Raw genomic sequence first — 11290 nt, 5'->3', positions numbered from 1 at the left:
TGATGGATTACTATGAAGTGGGGAACTTGGGAAAAAACTTTCTGGAGGAGGTAAGTTGGGAAAGCTGTATATGTCTAAAATGGATGACAAGGAGGGAAAGACAGTGCTCAGAGTCAGGGAAATAGCAAGTGCAAAAAGACAAAGGTGAGATTTTAGCCAGTGGAAAAGAAATCAGCCTCTTGGGGCAGATTTGTTTGTTTCGAGTGGCAGGAACCAGGCTTTCATTATAGCCTCAGGCTTTGCTTTCAGATTTACTTAAGGTTTCAGAGTTTTTACCTCTCATATGCGTTTGTCTTACTGATGATATTACTTATGGCACTCTCTTGCTTAAGCTATCCTGATTTTACCCTTTTAAGTTTTCCATTCCAGAAGCAGAATTTCCTTTCTTATAGTTCCATAAACTGAGCAGTTTCCCACTTGTTGTTTTTGTTTTGTTTTCAACTACCGGCATTTCTTCTCTTTAAGACTGTCTGCAAAGATCCAGCAAGCCACCTAAGTTTAAGTTGGTCAATGTACCTGAGTTCCACAAATGTTTATTAAGCAATTATTAGGGACCAGGCATGTACGGAGATGAAGAAGCCATGGTTCCTACCCTCCTGAAACTTTCAGCCAGGTAAAGGCTGTTTCTTGCCCCAAGTCTGCCTATATTGTCCTATACTACAATTTGCAGTTTAAAGTCTGCCAAAATAGAAAAACATAAAATAAATGATAAATGCTAAGAAGCCTAAAACTCACTCCAAAGAAGAATCAATAGGTTATACCTGTGAAGCACCTGTGATGAAAGCACCTGTGATGAAACTACAGTAGAGTAGTTTGGGTCCTAGCTCTGTCACATTTAGTACAACTTTGAACAAGATGATATAGAGAAAGGAAAGGGGACATTTCTTCATTGCCTACTGTGTGCTGGCAGTGTGATTGGTATTGGTTGTTCATTATTTAATACTCATAGATCACATCACCTTCCAGCTCCCACTTCAAAAAACAACAGCAAAAAAATTCAACACCACCACAGAAAAACAAAATTTAAAAAACATATTCTTGGGAGTTCCCCGGCGGTCTACTGGTTAGGATTCAGCGCTTTCACTGCTGTGGCCTGGGTTCAATCCCTGATCTGGAAACCAAGATTCCCCCAAGCTGCACAGCATGGCCAAAGCCCTCCCCAACAACAAAAAAAAACAAACCCATATTCTTCCTATTTTTAAGACAAATGAAAGTCCGGTGTAGAAAAGCTATGAAGCTTGGGATTTCAGACACACCTGAGATTTGAGCCTGGTCTCAACCCCCAACTCTACCACTTACTAGATTTTTGGCAAAGTTATTCACTTATTTATTCAATATTCACTATATGTCAAGCATGTTGCTAGGCACTGGGTTTTAAGAAAACCATGTGGCACAGTCCCTTTCCTTAAACCCCTTAAACTGCAGTCGAGGGAGACAGGCATGGAATGAAGTCCTTGTAATTAAGTGATAGGTGTACTTCTGGAAGTTGTACAGAGTGGCGTGGGGGACAAATGAGTCCATTCTACCTGGCATTGGCAGATGGGAGAGGACAGGAAAGGTTTCCTAGTGGACGTGGCCCTGGAGTCCCATACAGGCACCCACTGATTCAGATGACTGTGGGAAAGAACAAGACATTCTACCTTGTGTGAGCAGTGGGGCCTGAAACAGCTTGGTAAGGAATGAAAATGGTTCAGGGTGGCTGGAGTGAGAGAGCTGTAAGTCAGAAGTAGTAATACCTACTTCCCTTGTTAGAGGATTAAATATATACAGTGTTAAGCACAATGCCTGAGACATACTAGGTGCTCAAACAATGTTCCTGTTCCTCCTTCAGTTTCTCCGGTAATTATATTGCCTTCCAGCTTGAAATTCCATGACTTTATCACACCGTATGGGTTCTTATTGTATATTGGTTCATACACTATTTAGCACATCATACAGTTTCAATAAATAGTCTCTACCACAGTTGGCAGAAGTCTGGATAAAACAAGATGTGAATTTTAATAAGGGACTGAAGGAAAAGCTGACTTTAGCTTCAACACTTTCTTTCTCTCTGTCCCTCTACAGTAACTTGAATAGAGTTTTGCTTGAGTATGTGTGAATATTGTGTAAGTAGAGAGATTCAGCGTCAGTTCAACACATGGGGACAGGATTCAATATCTTTCCATGGGAACTGCTCACCCGCTTCCAAACCCAGAAGAGCTGCTTTTCTGTTCCCAGAAGTTGTGACGATCATAACGTCAACCACACTGTCAGGAGATTTGAAGGCAACGTATCATCATTGCATAACCTTAGAGCTCATCATTTCTGGCCAGAGCTTACAGTCAACTCTATCTCCACTTTCAATCTTTCTTCCCTGCCTCTATTATATGGTTGTGTACATGTCTCCCCCACTCCACAAGAGTATAAACTCTGAAATCTTGTCTTATTCAACTTTGCATCTCCTAGTTACCCGCCCCCATCCACAGTGCTTTACCCATTGCAGACATTCAGCAAATATTTGTTAAATTTTAAATATACCTGGCTAATCAGAAATTAATCTCACTTATCACAGTAGGGTTCCCTGAACCCTAGCAGCACATTCACATTTGGTGAGTGATGTGACCAGAGAGCATAGGAAGGTACCTTTTCACCTTAAACTGCAGCAATCATATTGTTTATTGTGTGTTTTCAAGGAAAGTCTCCATGGTGTAGTGGGGTAAGAGCATGAGCTATAAAGTTATACTACCTGGTTTTGAAACCTGCTACAAGTCACAAGACAGACCTTGGGTATGTAACCTATCTCTCTGTGAATCAGTATTCTCATCTGCAAAGTGAGAGTAATGGTCTAAAATGTTATTTCATAGTTGTGGTCACGAAGATTTACTGAGTTAATAGCACTGGTACATTGCTATTTTTGAAGAGCACTGGTACATTGCAAGTGCCCAATAAGAATTAGTTCTTATTTTACGCTCTGCTAAGTTTTATATGAATGTAACTGGGAGCAGGGAGTAGCTCGGCCATAGCAGGGAGATGCAAAGGCTAACAAGAAGAGGGAGGGCAGGAACATATCCAGGGATGTGACGGTAATCCCCTTCTAGGAAACATGCTTCTTGAGGCAGGAAGATATTCCTGTCATGAGGTGTGAGGCTAAGGTGCTGTATACCTGGTGGACTCTCCCCCCACCACCAATTCAGCAGGGTAAGGGATCAAAGTACCTCTCTTGGTGGTGAAGTTGCCTACCTCTTGCAGTCTTTTTTTTTTTTTTATATCAAAAGTAGTTTACTAGTTAAACATTGTTTATTATAATATAGCAATATAGACCATGGGTTAAGAATGTGGAGGCAAAAAAAGATCTAATCATGGTTTTGACCTTTATTATCTGATTGATCTTGGGCAGGATCCTTAATTTCTCTATGCTTCTATTTCTTTTTTTTTTTTTAACATCTTTATTGGAGCATGATTGCTTTACAATGTTGTTAGTTTCTATTGCATAACAAAGTGAATAAGCTATACATGTACATATATCCCCATATCCCCTCCCTCTTGCATCTCCCTCCCACCCTCCCTATCCCACCCCTCTAGGTGGTCACAAAGCACCCAGCTGATCTCCCTGTGCTATGCAGCTGCTTCCCACTAGCTATTCTACATTTAGTAGTGTATATGTGTCAATGCTACTCTCTCACTTCATCCCAGCTTACCCTTCCCCCTCCCTGTGTCCTCAAGTCCATTTTCTACGTCTGCGTCTTTATTCCTGTCCTGCCCCTAGGTTCATCAGAACATTTTTTTTTTAAGATATATATGTGTTAGCATACGGTATTTGTTTTTCTCTTTCTGACTTCACTCAGTATGACAGTCTCTAGGTCCATCCACCTCACTACAAATAACTCAATTTCGTTTCTTTTTATGGCTGAGTAATATTCCATTGTATATATGTGCCACATCTTCTTTATCCATTCATCTGTTGATGGACACTTAGGTTGCTTCCATGTCCTGGCTATTATAAGTAGAGCTGCAATGAACATTGTGGTACATGACTATTTTGAATTATGGTTTTCTCAGGGTATGTGCCCAGTAGTGGGATTGCTGGGTCATATGGTAGTTCTATTTTTCGTTTTTTAAGGAACCTCCATACTGTTCTCCATAGTGGTTGTATCAATTTACATTCCCACCAACAGTGCAAGAGGGTTCCCTTTTCTCCATACCCTCTCCAGCATTTATTGTTTGTAGATTTTTTAATGATGGCCATTCGTACAGTCTTTTTTTTTTTTTTTTTAAAGATGTTGGGGGTAGGAGTTTATTAATTAATTTTTGCTGTGTTGGGTCTTCGTTTCTGTGTGAGGGCTTTCTCTAGTTGTGGCAAGCGGGGGCCACTCTTCATCGCGGTGCGCGGGCCTCTCACTATCGCGGCCTCTCTTGTTGCGGAGCACAGGCTCCAGACGCGCAGGCTCAGTACTTGTGGCTCACGGGCCTAGTTGCTCCGCGGCATGTGGGATCCTCCCAGACCAGGGCTCGAACCCGTGTCCCCTGCATTAGCAGGCAGATTCTCAACCACTGCGCCACCAGGGAAGTCCCTTGCAGTCTTTTTTTAAAAGCATGGTCAAGTTACAGGAAAAATTCTATCACAGAAAAGTATTTTAAGTCAAATGAGTCATTTCTCTTATTAAGAGTATTTTTGAGCATCTTGGCATTTTAAACTATACTATCAGATTGATTTTTCTTTGATGTATATACATTTTTTACAGGCATAGTAATGATGTTGAGTAGTCTTAACAGAGGATTTAAATATCAGTGATGTTTTTTAAAAAAACGCTTTTTAAATGGATATATATATATATTCTTTTAATGGACTTCAGGACTTTTACTTTTTTGGAAAGCAAAGATATGGGCATTTAACTAGGTATAATGTAATTCTGTTAGGCAGGGAGGATATTTTTTCCTTCTAGTAAAACATATTGAGGCTAATAATGATTGAAGACACATCATCAAAGGAAAACATTGACTCCTGAGGAAAAGTGATCAATCAGGCATTGGAAGAGATGATTTATAAAGGTAATTATGGCACTGGAATAAGCTTTTGGGATAAGCATAGTTTGATCCATGTCAGTCATTCTTACTTCACATATGTCTTTGAGAGCCACCTTAGTGCAAAAAAGATGAGGGTCAAAGTAACAAGGTTTATAGCTTGACAGTGGAAGACAAAAATACAACAATAATCCTCCCTCCTCCTCACCATTGTCAAATTCCTTCCTGTTTGAGGATCTCAGAATCATTTAGTTGGCTACAATGATCTGCTGACTTTATCAGTATATTGTAACATGAAACCTTGTAAACTGAAACAACCTGCTTTAAATAAAAGTATTATGTGGCTAGTTTCCAACTATTTTAATCACAGTACAGCTGTAAACATTAAAAGATTGACATTTATATTAAAAAAAAACCCCTGAAATGTAATTTTAACTTTTTATCTCTATTAAACTATTCTATATCTGTGTTCTTACTGTAAGTCACCTCAATGACAGTGTTTAAGATAATCAGAATGTACATTATCCATACTTTTTCTTCTAGAGATTTTAATTTCCAACAGGAAACCAAAGTGAAATGAGTGCAAAACTAAAAGACTAGAATTCTCAATAGTTTTTCCACTGATTAGTATCTCATTTTCTGCCTACAAATCGGTTTATGGACACAATTTTGAAAGTTGCTAGGAGGACACAATCTGACAGTTAATATCAACATCTTTTGATAGTGTTTGTAAATGCTTGGCATTCTTCTTATTAGTAATACAATGTTTCTGCATTCTTATTAGTAACATGTTTGTCATAGAATATTGTGGAGTTAACATTCTGAGAAGATCAAACAATATTCAAATTTTTGTTATATGCTTGATGAAAAATTAAAGAACACATTGCTTAGTGTTACCCATAATTTTTGAGAGAGGATCTATGCCTTAAATTAATTATCAACTTCCATATATCAGAAGTCAGGTTATTTGGGTACACAGAAGTTTTTTTTTTTTTAAACCACAGCAATTGTGGTAAATTGGCTCCCAGGAGACTTCATTTACTCTTGTGTTGTCATCAGATGAATATGTATTAGGCCTCAACTTTGTATGTTAGGCTGATTTGCAGTTTAGATTGTATGAAATGGCTAAATTTCTCAGTTATCTGGCTTGAAAAAATATAATTCAAATATTGTAGGAATGAGACTCCACAGTGAATCCCCACAGTAAGGAGAATGGTCCGTTTATTTCTGAATGGAAATCCCCAATTGTCACACCACATCAATGATCTGGCATATCTGACTTCCATTGAGCTGGACTTTTAAAGGTCAGGTCTCTGGACGAAGAATTTTAGCTTAGCGGGTTATGCAGCAAAGATGCCCAAATCCAGAGCACTGTTTAATGTCAGAAATAGGTTCTCTTGAAATAGCAGAGGGGAAGAAAAAAATGGAAGATTTTAAGCGCAAAGTCTTTTGCCTAAGCACATTTTCTAACGTTTCTGCCCGTATCTCATTAAAAAGCTGGATAAAGAAACAGGGATGCGGATAGAACCACATCATCTACTTTCATGGAAGGTTCAGACTGGAGTCCCACAAGCACAATTTATTTGGTCTACATTTAAAAAATCTGGAAATGCCATATTAGAAAAAAATCCAGATTTTTGGCTTCTTTTAAGAAACGGAACCTTTGGCCACAGTGGGCCTGTATTCATACGGGGTGTGTGGGGGGAAAGCAGGCTGGATTTGAGAATCGGCTGCTTTCTGTACACATGCTCAATGATTTCCCATTCCCTGCCACCCCGAACGTCTTAACACCACGTTCACGTTGCCTGCCTCACCCCGCAGGCGTTGAGATTCCTGCAGTTTATGAAATGGATGCAAACGGGTCTTTTTTTTTTTTTTTTTTTTAAATGGGCAAATCTCTTTGTTAAAGGAGGAAGGGGGAACCAATGGCTGGTTTTGCTTCCAAAGTCCTAAATCTGCCGTTTTTCAACCATCTGACCCTAACCTACTTTTCCCGGATGGCCCAAAGTATGAAACTAAGTATCAAAGGATGGCCCTTGTAGTCACAGTTCTATCACAAGCCAGCCATGTGACCTTGGGCGAGTCCGTTAACCTCTCTTAGCCAAAGGTGATGAAAAGTCTCTAAACGGGCTTAATACCTGCTCTGAATACTTCACAGGGCTATTGCACAGCACACACGAGATTCTGAAAGTACTCCTAAATCATTTATAAACCGCAAAACGCTCCCTAGCACAAGCGTCTGTTAGAGTGCGACACCACGGCTTTAGAAGTTGGGTTCCCGGAATCCGCTCCAGTTCCGCGCTGCTCCCACCTCCCACGCTCGGGGTGGGCGGGCGGAAGAAGATTCTCAGGGAAGAAGCTCTGGAGAACCAGCTTAGAAATGCAGCGAGAAGTCCGTTAGCGGGGGTAAAGTTGTTGGCATTTTTAAGCCCCCAGAGTAACATACCAACTCCTGGCCAAGATGACAGACACCGCGCAGAGCCAGCGCGAAAACCGGTCCCCAGGCCACCTCCCTGCTCGAAGCCAGGACCCCAGGAGCCAGGCCTGAACCCTCCCGGCCAGGACCCCAGACCCGGGATTCCGGACCTCGTTCTCGTCCCCAACCCCCCCATCTCCTCCCCATCCCCCCTCCACGTGACAAGAGCCGGAACCGTCACTTCCGGCGGCGCAGGCCACGCGCCTGCGCGGGGCGCCTGGCCTCAGTGAACGGTCGGCAGGGGCGCCGCGCCGCCAACGGCCTCGAGTGGCGGGCGGCGCGGGTTCGACTGGGGCGGCAGCGGTGCCGCGGGATGCTGTCCAGAGAGTGTGCGGCCTGAGCGGACCAGCCCACTCCGCGGAGAGGCCGGTCGCCCCGCCCCCTTCGCCATCTCCCTCCATTGCGCCCTCCTCCGGGGCTCGCAGTCCGTCCTGGTGCGGCTGCTAGGGCGCCCGGGACACTGGCGGAGGCGGCCGCGTCGCCCTCGCACTCGGGCCCGCCCCCTCGCGCCCCGCCCTGTCCCCGCCCTCCTCGCCGCCCTCTGCGGGAGCCCGGCAGCTGCAGCGGAGCCGCGGAGCGGGCGGCGGGGCCGGGGCTGTGCGCTCGGCGCGCGCGGAATGTGAGGCTCGGCAGGCCGTAGCGCTCTCGGACGCTCGGACGAGCGAGGGGCGGCGACCCCTCGCGGACGCCCGGCCGCGTGCCGGACCGGGCACCTCACCCTCTCGCTCGCCCTTGCGCGCGCCCCGCGCCCTCCAGCGCGCCGGCGGGACCATGAAGAAGTTCTCTCGAATGCCCAAGTCGGAGGGCGGCGGCGGCGGCGGTGGAGCGGCGGGTGGCGGGGCCGGCGGGGCCGGGGCCGGCTCTGGTAGCTCGTCCATGGGGGTCCGGGTGTTTGCGGTCGGCCGTTACCAGGTCACCCTGGAGGAGTCACTGGCCGAAGGTACGGGCGCCCGGGGAGGCTCGGGCCGGCAGGTGAGGGAGGGCTGGGGTGTGGCGGTAGCTTCTCCAGGTCCTCGCCCGCTTGTCTCCTCGCCTTCCCGGCTCACTCTAACCCCTTCTGCCTCCTCTGCTGGGCCAGCGGGGGCTTTTAGAGTAGCTCGGGCTCTCGCTCGTAAGTCGGTTTTTCTCGCCGCCGGCAACTCTGACCTGTGCACAGTTCTTTCAGTACGAGTTTGTCATTTTCAGTGCTTCTTGACGCAAAGAAATAAATAGGAACCGTCTTAGCGAGTGCTGCGGTGTCATGATTAGACCAGTGACTCATTAAAGGGTCAGATCGAGCAGGATTGGGGCTCTTACCCGCTGTGGCTCAGGGGGGTGTCAAGCGTTGGCCTCACCACTCGCGACGCAGGGCACAGGACTCTGCAGCCCCGAGTGTTCAGCCTGGGTTTGCTGCTGCTCAGTCATCAGTTGAAAAACAATTTATTTCTGTGCGTGCGCGTGATGGAGGTGATACTTTGCCCCAAATTCAGTGAGTAGGTTGCTTTGGGGGAGCAGGTAAACTTGAAGTCCACTTATCTTTGTTTTTTAGAATCTTCTCTATCATGCAGGGTGCTAGTCACACCCTTTCGGTGTGTCTTGTTTGATAAGACTTTAAAAGACGATATGAAAGCAGGTTAACTTTCACTTGAGAAGTTTTGTGTTCGATCCTTCATTATCTTTATCAGACTATGACAACAGTTGAGAGTCTGCTTACAAAAAAGTTTGCTCCATTGAAAAAAAAATCCTACACTTTTAGTTTTGTATTTCGTGTATAATTGGCTTGTAAGAAATACTCTTGTTTCATTGCATACTTCACTGACTTTTGAGTTTTTAACTGCAGAATGATATTACAAAAATACTTAAAAATTTCTCAAGAAATAATTTGTTGATAATTTGCCCTTCTAAGTTTCAAGATTAAGAGAGAAGAAATCAAAGACAGTAGTTTTGGTTCTCTGAGGGTCAGTTGATGTGGTTTGGAGACAGTAGACTGAGATTCCACTTGTGTTTTTTGAAATGCCATAAACAATAGCAAATTAGTACAAAAGAAAAACCTGAAGATTTTTGTCTATACAATATTCTAAAGAGAAAGAAATCTTGAATTATTCAGAATGGATGTCATTGTTTTGCAAGCCATTGCCCCCAATAATGAGCCTAGCTGAACCTTACGTGGGAGGAGGATCTTTAGCTTGTCAAATAATGAATGTATGTATGGTAATTGGTGTTGATAGACGGATTTACCATGCTGTAAAAGTTCCTAGTTCTTTATTATACGTTAACTTCAAGTGTTTGAGTCGTAGATTAAGCTATAGGTTTTAAGAAGACATGGCTGTTAACTCACATGCTGTACTTCTGTTTTTGAATTGTTGTAATAACTGCAGGGTGGCTTGAATAATATTACTCACTTCATTTCACTAAATCCCAGATGGGTCTTTTACTTAATAAGAAATCATTGACATTTCATCAAGTTAGACTTTGGTAGCTTCTACCGCTGCTCCATGCATGTCCTGTCATTACCCTGAGCAAACCATTTTCAATAAAAAAGAAGTAATTTTGGAAGATGCAAATACAAATGAATTTCAAAAGGGGAGTGCTCAAGCACACACACACACAAATTAAAAAAATGTTTCAGTCACTAATGTCACTGTTAGAGTGTTCCACTTACTTTTGCCATAAATTTGTCATTTCTCTTGGAAAAATCCGTAATCAAGTGCTAGGAGGAAGCAAGCGTTGAACAAACTCTTTTGGAAGATGGCGCTTCCCCAACCCAACACCCCAGAGGGAAGGCTGAGGCCTAGGCTTTGTTCCTTGTGTATTTCTTCTATTTCAGCACGCACACAACCGAAATTATCTATATTCGGTTTACTTTTTGATCCTGACAACATATTGTTATTTCATATGCTTAATATCATCTCTTCTTTCCAAATAAGTAATGCTACAATTTAGATCAGATGTTTAAGCACAAACGTGGTTTACATTCAAGAATGATCATTCAGTAATTTACAGATACATTTGCCCAATTGTAAGATTAGGGCAAGTGCTTGTGAAAAGGCGTTACTGTAGAGTTTAGAGTACCTGAATTGGGGAGAGGTGTACCATTGAGTGGGAAAAGGGTAGAAGCAAAGACAGATCAAAAAACAAACTTAGTTGATTTTACATTTTTGCTTTGTGTCAGTGTTGTTTAAATAGAGGCAAGACCCTGTAGATGCTGTGTCCTGAGGTGTTTTTGCCATGCTACTGCAAATACAGGCAGCTTGCTCAGAATGACCTCTGCAGTGTCTTTGAGTCTTCAATAAACCTGGTGTGATGCTGCCGCCCCCCCTCTTCAAATACATACTTGATTCTCATTATTCACAGTAGTCACGTTCTATAAAGTCGCTGTGACCAGTGATTTAGCAAATACTGAATCATTGTTCCTAGGGGAAATAGTGTCAGGGTACCGCAAGCCTGTGTTTACAGCATTTTTGTCAACCAGTCACTGTATAACCTTGTTTTATGTGTGTTTCTGTTTAAAGACACCTTGTTTAATATATATTGTTGACTTGTTAACATTGAACTAATGGTCAACAGTACTGTAACTCATGCCTAAATGAAGCTTAGTGAATATACAGATTTCCTCTGTAAGGGACATCATAGCCTTCTTGCACTAAGAAACGCTAGATGGACAACACTTTGGCTCTATGCTTGGGGGCTATTTTAAACAACAAAATCACCAATAAAAAACACAAAAATGAGAAAAACATGACACTACATAGACCTTGAAAAGGGCCCTTGTTTATAGCAGTGAGAGCTGAAACAAGGCAGAGCAATACCTTGTTGATTCCAGCTGGCTTACTC

General features: G+C 43.2%; 1 protein-coding gene across 2 annotated transcripts in view; it reads left to right on the top strand.

Annotated features, from left to right (window-relative positions):
• Positions 1-8248: 8248 nt before the first annotated feature.
• BMP2K (BMP2 inducible kinase) overlaps positions 8249-11290 on the top strand; it is a gene marked incomplete at its 5' end in the record, with an annotated part of 125839 nt that continues 122797 nt past the window's right edge. For both annotated transcript variants that reach the window (XM_082653640.1, XM_082653641.1), the window contains one exon: positions 8249-8417. In XM_082653640.1, the coding sequence (XP_082509766.1) occupies positions 8249-8417 (169 nt within the window). The remainder of the gene's footprint in view (positions 8418-11290) is intronic.

The sequence above is a fragment of the Grampus griseus genome (genome assembly GCF_964374135.1).
Source record: "Grampus griseus genome assembly, chromosome: 4".
NCBI lineage: Eukaryota > Metazoa > Chordata > Mammalia > Artiodactyla > Delphinidae > Grampus > Grampus griseus.
This window is presented reverse-complemented; position numbering and strand designations above follow the sequence as displayed.